A 14,625-nucleotide genomic window follows, 5' to 3' on the forward strand; every position below is an offset into this window, starting at 1 on the left:
CAAATTATTATTCAGACCAACTGGGGCAGAGGGAAATCCTAATGATTTGTTAATAGCCCAAGCACTCTGTAATAAAAAAAACATTTGCCTCAGGAGATGTTTGATTTAGGCTATTAAGTACTAATAAGACTATTACCGACCCAGACATTGACACTGTGATGACCTTGATAATCTGCTGAATAAAATATTATATCATGTAGTGAAGTTTCCATCGCTAGCTATCAAGGGATATGGGAAGAGAGCTGAAATATGGTATTGAGATACAGAATCAGACACGATCATATTGAATGATGGCAAAGTAGGGTTGAGGGACTGAATAGTCAATTCCTGCTATGTTACAGCATTGCCATACAAGGGCTTCTGCTAATCCATAAAACAGTTATTACTCTAAACTTTGTTTAAGATGGTGGTACACATAAGAGGCATTTGGGAAATATAAATTATTTTTGAATTATTTAAGATATCAAATTGATAAAGTTATCTTATTTGATAAAGTTGCCAAAGCAATTTTTAATGAAGTGTACCAATCCTAAAAACTTGCCAATAATTATTTTAGGCTTAAAAATTCACAAGCAATTATTGTTTTGCTTCAAACTAAATCTTTTCATATAGGCGAAAGGAGGATTTGTATGTCAAGCACACAGGTCTGTGTAGAAGCCTTGCTGATAACATAGTAAACACTGTATTTCCTTGATGTTTTGTTGTCATATTTTTACTGTTTGTGCAAAGGTACTTGTTAGTGCATCTGTAACATATAACTGTTTTCCTGTTTATTTTTAAAATGGTATGAATGCTTATTGAGATGTCACGAAATGCAATGTTGCTGTAACTGTTTGGTTGATCAATTTGTCACCTGGTGTGGATTGAAACCACACACAGCCCAGGAACGTCTCAGTGTTCATCCTTGTTCTGTGCTGAGCTGTTTCCATCCATAAAAGTTGCCCTCTGCATCCCTCGGTTTTCAAGAATTGTAATTGTGGTTCCTGGTCCTCGTATCTAACCAGTGACTTCTGCTGTAAAGTTTGTGGTTTACACAGGTGAACCTAAGATGCGGATCATTTGGGATGCAACGGTAGTTGAATAGCCCTGTACATATTTACATTCAATGCTCATTTTAAAGAATATCTATGATGATGTATTTATACCGTGGCAAGCGTCAGCTGTCTCCTTTGGTAAGAGCGGGGTTTGCGGGAGAAATATATTTTTGAGCAAACTGTTACAACAGCCTACAGAATGAGATCATGTAAAGATGGAATAATGTCACAGAATCCATTAATCAAATGAGCTTAAAAAAAACAGCAGAGCATCTTATGTCATTTGGAATGTCTGCAGGAAGTGTAATTAAAAACACATTGTAACTTCTCCGGATCAGCTAAATCATTGGATTGTGACATTGTTCTTGCATCAAGACACTGTGGGGAAATACATCTTTTATTTTTGCATTCTTTATATAGCTCTGAATTGACATTCATTGCTACTTTGGAGTTTGGGCAATTTCAAATTCTTAACTGCAAAAGTAATGTTCTTAGTTTTTTATTCTGTAATGGAACAGTTTGCAAACATTCATGAATGTCAAGGAAAGTAGTACAACTACAAAATCCTTTTTATTAGTTTGTACATGTGAATTCTTTGCTGTCTGCTAAATGTTCCAGTTGATGAGCAAATAGTCTTTCATATCTGTGATTTTGCACCCAATCCAGGCCAGGCTGGTGAACTGAAAGACACTGCTGACTTGCTTATAATATATTTTGGTAAAGCCATTCTAGTTTTGAGTGAGCATGGCTGTCACCATCATTTGGTGCTAATTTGGCATTCTGTTGTGAATTAGGAACAGAACAGTCAGATTAAGGGGTGGTTTAATATCACAGTGTGTCCTTGGGTTTGAGCCAAGATATACCATTTACAGAAGATATTAACCAAACACAAATTGTTGCCACTATCTCTGAATGCTCATGAAGAAAGATCCTTCATTTAATCTTAGCACAGAACACTTGCGCATGTAAAATTACCTAAACATGTATAATCTGTGGAATATGATCACTGGGTGGTAGCTTGTGTCCCTGAATTTTTCCCAGACAATAGTAAGAAAGATACAGATGATGACAAATTAGATGTTACTTTTAACTTATAAAAATGCAAAATATTGCTTACTTAAACATTGCAATTAATTTTGAGCTTTTTAGGCACTATTTGCAGAATAAACTTCCCTGAGTAAAGGCATCACTGTTATGGGGAGAAGGCAGGAGAGGTTGAGAGGGATAATGATGGAATAATGGAGCAGACTTGTTGGGTCAAATGGCCCAATTCTGTTCCTATGTCTTATGGTCTTTTGAGACCTTAATTTTTATGTAATTCATAAAAAAGTGCCATTTTTTAGATTTTTGTTGTCTTCTACCCTTGTTACTGGATAATGGCATTTTCTTGAGTTACATTAAAAGATTTAAGGCTTTTGGGTATAGCCGTGTGCAAATTTAAACAATGAATGTACCTGAATTTGCTGCCTTAAGTCCTTTATCTTTATCTGACAGAGTCTTTTTCAATTAACTTTAGGCTTGGTCATATTGAGCTTTGAGCAAATATTATTGGACCAAGGCATAAGCATCTCTTTAATTCTGTACTTCACAAATATACCAAATTATTATCATTTTGCATTAACTACCCTATTACTCCAAGAAACTGTGTGTAGAGTGATAGCAGGAGCCATTAGTCAGGAGGATCATATGCCATAGGTGCAGAATTAGACCACTTGGTCCATTGAGTCTGCTCTGCCATTCCATCATGGCTGACTTATTATCCCTCTCAGACCCATTCTCCTGCCCTCCTCCCCATAAACTGTGATGCCCTTACTAATCAAGAACCTATCAACCTCCACTTTAAATATACCCAATAACTTGGCTTCAACAGCTGTCTGTGGCAATGAATTCCACAGATTTGACACCCCCTGGCTAAAAAAAAAAAGTCCCTTTCATCTCAGTTCTAAAGGGACATCCTTCTATTCGGAGGCTGTTTCCTCTGGTCCTAGACTCCCCTATTATAAGAAATGTCCTCTCTACAACCACTCTAAGCCTTTCAATATTTGATATTTTAATGAGACCCCCCCCCCCCCCATTCTTCTAAACTCCAGTGAGTACAGGCCCAGAACCATTAAATGCTCCTCAAACATTAACCCTTTCATTCCTAGGATTATTCTCCTGAGCCTCCTCTGGACCCTCTCCAATGCCAACATGCGTTTTCTTAAATATAGGGCCCAAGTGCATCTGACCAATGCCTTATAAAGCCTCAGCATTACACCATTGCTTGTAAATTTAAGTCCTCTTGAGATGAGTGCTAACGTTGCATTTGCCTTCCTTACCGCTGACTCAACCTGCAAGTTAATCCTCCACAAGGACTCAAGTCCCTTTGTGCCTCTGATTTCTGGATTTTCTCCGCACTTCCTTCTACAAATGTGCATTACACTTCCCTACACTCTATTCCATCTGCCACTTCTTTGCCCATTCCCCCAATCTGTCCAAAGTCATTCGGCAGACTTGCTGCTTCCTCAACACTACCTGCTCCTCCACCTATCTTTGCATCATCCACAAACCTGGCCACAAAGCCGTCAATTCCGTCATCCAGAACATTAACTCATAATGTGGAAAGAAGCCATCCCAACACCAGCCCCTGTGGCTCTGCTTAATAAGTAATGTTTATCACTGTACCCTGGAGCGTGAGAGCAGGCAGTGACAGAGCCATGACGGTTCTATTCATTGCTGTAACAACACCAGGTCCACTTTAGCCGAAGACACTTCCATATTGCAATCTGTAGGTTAGATGTGAATTCTCAGATGACTTTGTCATTGCCATGAACATGTGACTTTCATTACTCATCACTGGGCTGGATTCATGATCATGCTTAGAGAGTTAAGAGACCTTGTTTCTGGCTGTTGTTTTGTATTTCAAGCATGGGTTCTGGCATGATTAATAATTAAAAGTGTGTTTATTTTAATTTAAACATAACAGTCCTCAAGATCATTGAGGCAGCTTTTCCTTCCCCTATCATTCCCCAAGCTCTCTGCCAAATTATTTCACCTCAAGACACTACTGGAGAAAGATTACAGTATTTTTATTTGCATCGACAATTCCATTGCCCCCTTTTTATTTAAAGAGACAGCCTGTCCTCAAACAAGAGGATGAAATAACTTGGCCTGTGTAGATTTCCATAGACAATTTCAGTATTGGTCACTTTCCATGGAGACACACATGAGAAGTTGTGGGAAAACTACTCCTCTCAATCAAAGTAAGATGACTTCACTGTACTTAACAATTCTTTCTCTCCTAGGGGAAGACCGAAGAGTGAATGTTGATAAAGAAATCTGGGATAAGATTGGGTCGTCCCTCTTGAGATCCTTAACCTTTTGCATTTGCAGCTGTAATAGTTCCATTGTGTAAAATGTAATGGCTTTCTTATGTGCAGACTACTAAGAATTCTTAGTTTGAATTAAATGTAGAAAAACTACTGCTGGGAGGTTGAAGACTCTTACACAGGAGCACCTGGCATACATACACAAGCCTTGCCCTCTATTTCCATCAATCAGTTCACTCATAATGTGAGTCCTTTGATAGACTATTGCTATTTTTATTCATGAAAGCCATCTCTCCTGCTATATGAATGTTAGTCAAGCCTTCAAAGACCTGTTTGAGCCCCTAAAGTTGTTCTTGTATGATCTATGATTTCATATTATTTGAATTTTGTGAATTTAATGTATTTTCTATTGTTAACATTAAAATAATTCGGAGTGGTGTTATGCTTCAAACTAATTTTTAAACTGGTTTAGATATTTTCAAGTATGTGTAGCTGATTGTTTTTTCCAGATGTTACAGTACAAATTATAGATCTTAAAGAATTAAAATATTTCAGTTAACTGAAAACTCAAAAATATAAAATTAAGAAATCAATCTTTAAGCTCATGGTCTTCATTTCATTATATCAGAGGTTTCTATTGTGAATATTTTCTATTATGACCTATCAAAGTGCAATCTGATTCTGCACAGATTGTGATGGTTAGATATCATGTGTAGCTAAAATTCCTTTCTATGTGCATTTTGAAGCTGGTTCATTTTTTGAGGTGAACACCTACAGTTGTACAAATTAGAAGTTTCTCTCATGGCAGTTGCAGATATATATTTTGTAGTGTAATCTATAAATTGCATGCTTAAGGGAGATGACATGCCGACTTAAATTTTAATAGGTGGTTTAAATTACAAAAGGAGATTTAAAAGTTCCACTAGTTGGAATTCTTTTTCCATGAATGAGTGTCCAAAATCTGAGAGTGATCCCTAGCTAAAGTTGCCATCCAAATTGGGGAGCTGACTCAACAATGGATGATGCCAATCAGCTGTGGGAATGTTTGGCAATTCAAGCCATTTAGAATGCATGCTCAATCATGTGACACAATTCAGTCATTTTTAAAGTAACTATGACAATGTGTTGTAGGGAAATAAAGTTTATTTTTCTTTAAGGGCACGCATTACATGGTTTCTGAATCTCAATCTTTTTATCTATAAATGTGTAACCTGTAAATTGGTTAGTAAATTGGTTGGTTAAATTGGAGAAAATACAGTTTTATAAGAGAACTAAAACATTAATTGTTTAAAAATATCTACATGCACTATTTTTGAAATTATTTGAAATTACTCCATGACAGTATAGTTTCTATCTTACACCAATGCACGATGAGGGGTAACTGTCAGTTGTAGAGGAGGAACTTCTATGAAGAGTTGGGATTTCTAATGAGACCCTTCCTTTGCTTGGCAGATGTCCCATGCAGCGACCAGTGCCTTGTGTCGATCAATTAAGCTGCAGTGTGAGCTCTATCCATCCCGAGAAGTAGCAATCTGCCTGGACCCATACTGCGGACTTGGATTTGTTCTTTGGTGCCTCTGCAGGTGAGAAGCAGATGTTAATAAGCACCTTTATTCTGTTCAATACCCGAATAGTCAAGGATGTGGTAAACCCATTGGATTGTCACCATTTGTGTACAAAATTATGAGAGGTCTGGACAGAACGATGAAGAGAATCAGGTTTATTATCGCTGACATATATCATGAAATTTGTTGTCTTGTGGCAACAGTATGATGCAAGGCATAAAAACTACGGTAAGTTTTCCAATGTGGAAGCATTGGAAAGGGTACAGAGGAGATTTACCAGGATGCTGCCTGGTTTAGAGAGTATGCATTATGATCAGAGATTAAGGGGGCTAGGGCTTTACTCTTTGGAGAGGAGGAGGATGAGAGGAGACATGATAGAGGTGTACAAGATATTAAGAGGAATAAACAGAGTGGACAGCCAGCGCCTCTTCCCCAGGGCACCACTGCTCAGTACAAGAGGACATGGCTTTAAGGTAAGGGGAGGGAAGTTCAAGGGGGATATTAGAGGAAGGTTTTTCACTCAGAGAGTGGTTGGTGCGTGTAATGCACTGCCTGAGTCAATGGTGGAGGCAGATACACTAGTGAAATTTAAGAGACTACTAGACAGGAATATGGAGGAATTTAAGGTGGGGGGTTATATGTGAGGCAGGGTTTGAGGGTTAGCACAACATTGTGGGCTGAAGGGCCTGTAATGTGCTGTACTATTCTATGTTCTAAGTTACAATAAAAATTAGTTAATAGTTCAAAAAAAAAACAACATAGTGTTCATGGACTGTTCTGAAATGTGATGGCAGAAGGGAAGAAGCTATCCTAAATCATAGAGCAGCATGGCTGCTTCGCAGTTAGCACAATGCTTTACAGCATCAGCTGTAAAGATCCGAGTTCGATTCCCTCGGCTATCTGTGAGGGGTTCTCTCTGTGAATGTGTAGGTTTCCTCCGGGTGCTCTGGTTTCCTCCCACATCCCAAAGATGTACGGTTAGTGCTAGTGGGTTGTCTCTGAAAGCATGGGTTGGTCAGCACAACCCTCGCTGATTTGATTTAACACAAACGGTATGTAATAAATAAAGCTAATCTTTAACAGTGAGGGTGCATCTTCAGCCTCCTGTACCTCCAGCCTGATGGTAGTAATGAGCAGAGGGCAAGTCCTGCACGGTGAGGGTCCTTAAAGATGGACGCTTCCTTCCTGAGGCACAGCCTTTTCAGATGTTCTTTCTGGTGGGGAGGCTTTTCCCCATGATGGAGCTTTTCCCTTGGTGGAAAGGCAATCAGTGCAGTTATAAGATTTAGGTTAATTGGTAGAAAGTTTAGAAGTCCTCTTTTTGCGGACAAACACTTTCAAAATGGCCCTGAGTGTAATCTTATGCTGGGAGCTTGGCTGGGAACAGAAGTCGTCTTTACATTTAAAAATAGCATGAGTTGTTCGGTCCAAGGGTAGGCAATGGGGGCAGTTTCACTTTTTGTGCCATAGATTTGTGATTAACAATGAGAGAGTGAAACCCTGTGCAGCTGCTTCCCGCTTGGAGTGCTTCTCCTCCCTGGTCATCTGTGTTGAACATCTGCCTGGGGCAGACCTGCTCACTGCTGGGGAATGCAGAAGAAATCCTGAAGCCCAATGTGGGCGGCAAACTGCTGCAGCATCTTTCAAACCAGTTTCCTCTGGGCTCCAGCCAGCTCTCAGGCTGGGAGATCTGCCTGTTGAGACTGAGGCAGGTTAAACTGAGTACAAGGGAAGCGGCCCATCAAAATGAACAGGAGACTTCGACTGCTGGAGAAAGTTTTGATGTAAGTTTTAGTGTACATAATCTGAGGTGTATGATTTTTTTAATAAACTGAATGTTTTCTTTAAATGGGTCAAACAGTCATAGATCACTACAGCACAGAAACAGGCCCTGCAGCCCATCTAGTCCATGCTGATCTGTTTCCTGCCTACTCCCATCATCTAGTGGTGCTTTGCTTTGGTGAGATGAGAGTATTTGGTTTATTGTTGTCGCCTATGCTGAGATGCAATTGAAAACGTGCATCGCGAAGGGAAGAGCAATATTGATTTTCCCATCAAGGTGCACTTTCTCACGGCAGAATTTAGCGCCACAGTTACAGCGAAAATGCAGTACAACTGCAAGGGCTACACCAAAGTAGACTGAGAGATCAAGGCATCGCCTTTAATGTGCAAGAGGCCAGTCTGTACAAGAGTCTGATAACAGCAGGATAGCAGTCAAATCCTTGCATCAGGCAGCTCTTAAATTGCTCCCTCTCAGCATAAATTGTGGAGAGCCACCCTGCCAGCAAAAACTACACCAGGGCCACCACCCATTTGTTGCTTTGGCTGTGGCCAGCGACCTCAGGGAATAGAAGGCCTGTCCTGTTATTTGTTTCACTCTTTCTGACATCCACTGGAATCCACATTGATGTATAGTACTGTGCAAAAGTCTTAGGTGTATATATGTATATATACCTAAGAAAAATTAAGCTTGAGGACTGTGGATTGGCAGACTCATGGAGAGAAGGACAACAACAGAATGGATGTATCTTTCTTCCGATTAACAATAGATCATGTCATCAATAAGGAACCAGTTGTATAGGTGCTAATTGTCTGAGAGGCAACATGATTAATGGCCTGTCTGGTACTCTAATCAATGAGGAACCATTTTGTAAAGGTGCTACTGTTGTGTAAATTTTGGAAACAATGTCTGGAGACTGGCTGACCTAGTGTGATTAGGTTTACTGTATACATTTGTATTGTAATCTTGTGTTGGGGGAGACATTGTGAGAAATAGCTCCCCGTGTTATCACAAAATGAAGACCGTAACTGGTTTTGAGGTCTTTGCCTACTTTGTGTTGGACCGGTACTAAATTCTCTGACAGAGTTTGTAAATCCGATGGGAACTGAGGATGTTGGGAACAGTGTGGAGCACCGCGGGAGTGTCGACTGGCAAAGAAGGAGTACCAGGGGCAGGGAGTGGTGTGGGTGCAGACATACCCAGCCCTGAGACATCAGGCAACAATTGGCTTATTGATCATCACAGAATGTCTCTCTGGCGCTTCGCACTTCCTCCCATCTCCCTGCCCCCTTCCCACTCTCAATCCACAATAGACCCAAATCAGAATCAGGTTTATCATCACTCACATGTGTCATGAAATTTGTTTTTTTTTGTGGCAGCTGTACAGTGCAATACATAAAATTAATATAGTACTGCGCAAGAGTCTATGTACTGCGCAAGAGTCTATGTACTGTATGTTCCTAAGACTTTTGCACAGTATATTTGACCAATCTCAGTTAGATTTCTCAGCACAGTCTTAAAACTTAACATTTAACTGGCATCCTTACAGGTTTGTTAATAACCGTTGGTTTTTGTTGGTTGACACGCATGTCCATACCCTTCATCTAACGCTCTGAGGAAATAATGACCTTTGAGAGAACCTCCCTCATTGGACCCTTTCAGAATGTAAAGTTCATAGCTAAAGTTCCAATAAGGTTCAGATTTATTTATCACATACATATCTAAACACACAGTAAAATGCATCATTTGGGTTAACAATCAGCACACCTAAAGTTGTGCTGGGGGCAGCCCACAAGTGTTGCCACACATCCTGCTGCCAGTATAGCAGGTCCACAAACTTCCCCAGAACAAAACAGACAACGACAGCAGCAAAACTAGCCCCTTTCCCATCCCTTGCACCCAGACAGGTCTCCAACACCAGGGCCACCTCTGGACCTCCAGTTCTTATCCCCGGCTTCTCAGATACACAGACGTTAGGCCTCCAACCTCGGGCTTCACCCCAGGGCTTGCCAATTATGGGTTTGACCTTTAGGCCTGGTCCTGTGGACTCATATGAACCTCTGACTTTTGGAGGGGGGGGGGAAGTCATCAGCTTGTGTTTAATCCTACGTGTGCTGGTTGACAGCAATCAATTCACGGTTCCAATGGCAAGTCACTAAATTTCAAAATCAACCAACAACAGGAGGAGGCCGCTCAGCCCCTCAGTTCTGTGCAACACCATGTAATTAATACCGTTCCCCAAAGTGTTGCAGTTCTTTTCTTTTAAAGATTTATCCAAATGCTGTTTGAAAGCTACAGTTGAAACTGTGTCCACCACACTCTTAGGCATTGCCTTCTAGCTTGTAACTACTCCAGTGAAACTAACAATATGTTGTGTGGTGTAACCTGTAATTTTTAAAAATCATTAATCTCCTTTCCCTCTTCGTTCCCATTCTAATGGGAGTAGTTCTTCTCCATTTATCTGATCTAAACCTGTCAATTCTTTCATAACAGAATCAAATCCTGTCTGAATCTTCTTTGCTCCAAGGAGAAGCAAACCAGATTCTCTAATCTATTTTTTGAAATGAAACAAACTATCCATTGAATTTTTCTGATAAACCTTTCCCACCGGCATCCCATGGCCTTTGCATCTTTTCTAAATGAAGTGGCCCAGGGCCAGGTGTAGGACTCCATTTGTGGTGTGACAAGGGTTAAAGATCAGCTTTTATTTCTCACGTGTAAAACGTAACTTAAGGTGAAATGCACCAATTGTGTCAAAACAAATCAGCGAGGGTTGTTCTGTGGGCAGCCCACAACTGTTGCCATGTTTCCAGCACCAATGTAGCACGTCCATAATTTGCTAACCCTAACACAACGTCTTTGGAATGTGGGTAGAGACTGGAGCGCCTGGAGGAAACCCACACAGTCATGGGGAGAACAAACAAACTCCTTACAGGCAGCAGCGGGAATCAAACCTGAATGTAAAGCGATTCCGCTAACCGATCGGCTACTGAACCGCCTTATTTCAATTTAATGTCTTCACTTTTGTATTTCTTCTCCCTTTACTTACAAAGCTCAGGACTCCATATGTTTCCATATGTACATATGATTCCATACGTACTGTGGAGAGCATTCTGACTGGCTGCATCACCATGGTATGGGAGGGATACTGTGCTGGATCGAAGTGAGCTGCAGAGAGCTGTAAACTTAGTCAGCTCCATCATGGGCATCAGCTCCTGTAGCATCCAGGACGTCTTCAGGGAGCGATGCCTCAAAAAGGGGGCGTCCATCATTAAGCACCCCCATCACCCAGGTCATGCCTTGTTCTCATTGCTACCATCAGCGAGGAGGTACAGAAGCCTGAAGCCATACACTCAATGATTCAGGAATAAGCTTCTTCCCCTCCGCCATCTGATTTCTGAATGGACATTGTACCTCAGTATGTTCAATAGTCATCCTAGAACCTGATGAAATAATGCAGACAGACACTGCAGTACGGCACTCAGGAAACACATGAGACCGGACGCCAAAGCCCCGTTTACTTGTTCCCATGTAGAAGCCGTGATCTTATCAAATCACACAAAGGAAGTTTTTAACCCAATGTCCTTATCAGTAAGGACATTGAATGTTATGTTGTAGTTGTACAAGTTGCTGGTGAGGCTGCGTTTAGAATACGGTGTTCAGTTTTGATAGCATTCCTACAGGAAAGATGCCACTAAGCTAGAAAGAATGCAATGAAGATCTTGCCAGGAACGAGACTCTGTGTTAAAGAAAAAGGCTGAGCAGGATAGGACTTTATTCATGATATGATAGGGGTATTTGAAATCATTAGTGTTGTATGTAGGGGATGTACATATCGAGAACTAGAAGGCAAAGGGTAAAAGTGAGAGCGGAGAGATTTAGTAGGAGCCTGAGGGGCATCTTTTCACCCAGAGGGTGGTCAGCATCTGGAGTGAAGTGCCAGAGGAAGTGGTTGAAACAGGTACATTAACAACATTTAAAGAACACTTGGATGGGTACATGGGTAGGAAAGGTTTAGAAGGTTCCGGACCAAACACCGGCAAATAGATTGTCAGCACAGACCAGTTGGGCCAAAGGGCTTCTTCCTGTGCTGTATAACTCTCTGATTTTAAATGAACATTAGTCTCTCAAACTAACATTCCTTCCTCACCCAACTCCAGCAACCAAAGATGCCGCGTAAAGCCATTTATCTCATTATCAGCAGGGAATGCATTTGCCTTCAGACAAGTAAAGTTCAGAGTCCCCAGTCCCTGCCCATAAAGCAGCACACCAGATTTTCCCACATAATCATTTAGCATTTATGACTTGGCACTTTAAAATTGTGCGTTCTTGATTATCTGAACTATTAAACTGACTTTTCCCCAAAAGTTGAGATCCAACTCTTGTGGTTTTGAAATGTTTGCTTTCCATACACTGTGATTCTTCAGTACAGCAAGTGAAACATTTTGCCTCTTTCAACTTGTGCAAACCCAGGAGTAATTTCTGTACCATGTTGTTTGGCCTAATTAGGTACTAAATTGGAGCCATTGAAATAGCTGGGAAAAAAAACTGTCCATCTTAATTAGCTTTTCAATGACTTTTAAAATACAGCGGATCAAAAGGTCAGACCCAAAGGAATGCTATATTTAATAAAGCATTAACCTCCTAAGACCGTCATTTTCCCAGACAGATTGAAAATGCGTGTAAAGTAACAGATGGCCAAGTTACATTAGGAAAGCAAAGCCCATTGTAATTTAGTTTTAGTCAAACAATTCATGTCCAAACCTCCCCAAAGCTACCGAGAGACTTGTTATGTTCTATTGATCAAGCCACTGACCACCAGTGATGCACAAGAACAAGTGTATGGCTTTGATATTTTAATACTGCCCAGCATAATTTATGTGACATTGATTGATTTGCTTATTGGATTTTAAAAAAATCATATAATATTCTTACTGTCTGCTGTTTTTATACATAATCCTTTTGTCGCTCGGCCTGCGGCATCGGTTCCTTTTATAGATATTTGGCTTTTCTCATTATAGAAATTCTCAGTGTCTAGTACACACACAAAGCCAAGAAGCTAATGACTAATGTTTTCCTGACTCATATTCTGGTTAATCTAGGGGTAGTGGTTTTGATTTTCCCCAGTTTCAAATGCAAACAGACATTATCTACTGGCAATACTGAAGACTGCCAAGTGCATGTTTTTAATAAATAAATTGCTCCCTTGTATAAATCCTTTCTGAATAGGAAACTGTTTACTTTCCCTCCCTCCCTTCTTACTGATTCTTTCACATTTGAGAGCAGCCGTCACTCCTACAGCTCCCAAAGATTCTCGTAGCTCGAAGCTTTCATTCGATTTTGTCAGAAAGGTCCCAGCTTTACAAATTTTCCTCTTGACAGTAATCATTAATTCCTGGCATAATTTTGGTAATTATTGTCTGACTATATTCCTGAACATTAATAAATGTCAATGCTCAGAACTGTGTATATGTTCTAAATGTTTGGAATAAGTTAAGCATTTTATTGCATCGCTGAAACCTATAAGTAATTCTAAATCATTTTCTCCTGTTTCTTAAAAATCTATTTATCTGCACTGTTGATCCCTTCTTGCCAATCTCATATTTAATTATCCTTCTGCAAGATCTTCTGCACATACTTTCGTAAGCTGTATTGTTCATCCCCTTTTCGTTTACAAGGAGGCACCAGAGTACATTCCCTTATGTATCAGTTAGAAGAACTATTGATTAATTCTTACCCTCAGCTTCCTCTCTCCAGTTCCATGTGCTATATCATTCATTGCAATGCATACAGTTCTGGTCGCTCTGTTATACAAAGGATGACGAAGCTTTGGAGAGGATGAAGAAGAGGTTTACCAGGATGCTGCCTGGATTAGAGGGTATTAGTGAGAGGATGGACAAACTTGGGTTGTTTCTCTGGAGTGGCAGAAATTGAGAGGATAATACACATAATGTTCATGATCCACTTGTCTGCTGTCCACAATGCACTTTGGGTTGGCCTTGTATCGCTGGGATATCAGTAAACAGCGCAAGGTTCTCCTAAGCCCCCTGTTCTGGGGTCTGCCTGTTAAGGCATCTTCTGCCTAAGGCATTCTGGGAAATAGGTCTGCAAGTCCAGCCTCTCCCGAATTAGGATAGTTGTGTGGATAGGAAGCTGGCCTGAGCTCTGGTTAACAGTGCAATGCGTAGAAATTCTCACAGTATCACCAGCTTCAGACAAATCATTGTCACAGCTCCAAAAATAAAAAAGGGACTGCCACTTTGTCGCTGGTTTGAGTCAGGCCTGTGGGATTTGAAGGGCCTGCAATGTACAGAGGCCATTAGAATAGGGTCTACTTCACCTAGCAGCTGCGCTCCATCTACCACAAAATGCAGGATTTCCTGATGGCCACCTGTTTCATCTCAACTTCCCATCCCCATTCCAACATGTTTGTCCTCTACTGCCTCACTCAGGTTGGAGGAGGAAATCCTCATATTCCATTTGGGTACCTGCCAAAACTGATGGCATGGACATCGATTTCTCTGACTTCCAGTAATTAGAGTCATAGAACACCACAGCACAGAGAAAGGCCCTTCAGCCCCTCTAGTCTGCACTGAGCCATTAATCTGCCTAGTTACATCGACCTTCACCTGGACCGTAGCCCCCTGTACAGTCGGCCCTCCTTATCTGCGAGGGATTGTTTCCCGGGCCCCCCGCGGATACCAAAAAACGCGGATGCTCAAGTCCCTTATATAAAATTGCATAGTATTTGCATATAACCTACGCGCATCCTCCCGTATACTTTAAATCATCTCTAGATTACTTATAATACCTAATACAATGTAAATGCTGTGTAAATAGTTGTTATACTGTATTGTTTAGGGAATAATGACAAGAAAGAAAAGTCTGTACATGTTCAGTACAGGTGCAACCATCGTAGCTCTTCTGGGAACGCTGAT

At 40.8% G+C, this 14,625-nt stretch overlaps 1 protein-coding gene across 3 annotated transcripts in view; it reads left to right on the forward strand.

Annotated features, from left to right (window-relative positions):
• Positions 1 to 14,625, forward strand: part of LOC140732346 (disco-interacting protein 2 homolog C) — a 605,485-nt gene that overhangs the window by 505,776 nt on the left and 85,084 nt on the right. For 2 of the 3 annotated variants that reach the window (XM_073054850.1, XM_073054853.1), the window contains 2 exons: positions 4,488 to 4,586; positions 5,795 to 5,925. In XM_073054850.1, the coding sequence (XP_072910951.1) occupies positions 4,488 to 4,586; positions 5,795 to 5,925 (230 nt within the window). The remainder of the gene's footprint in view (positions 1 to 4,487; positions 4,587 to 5,794; positions 5,926 to 14,625) is intronic. The other variant, XM_073054852.1, reaches the window with a different exon arrangement.

This window comes from Hemitrygon akajei, chromosome 8, assembly GCF_048418815.1.
Source record: "Hemitrygon akajei chromosome 8, sHemAka1.3, whole genome shotgun sequence".
In the NCBI taxonomy this organism is placed as follows: domain Eukaryota; kingdom Metazoa; phylum Chordata; class Chondrichthyes; order Myliobatiformes; family Dasyatidae; genus Hemitrygon; species Hemitrygon akajei.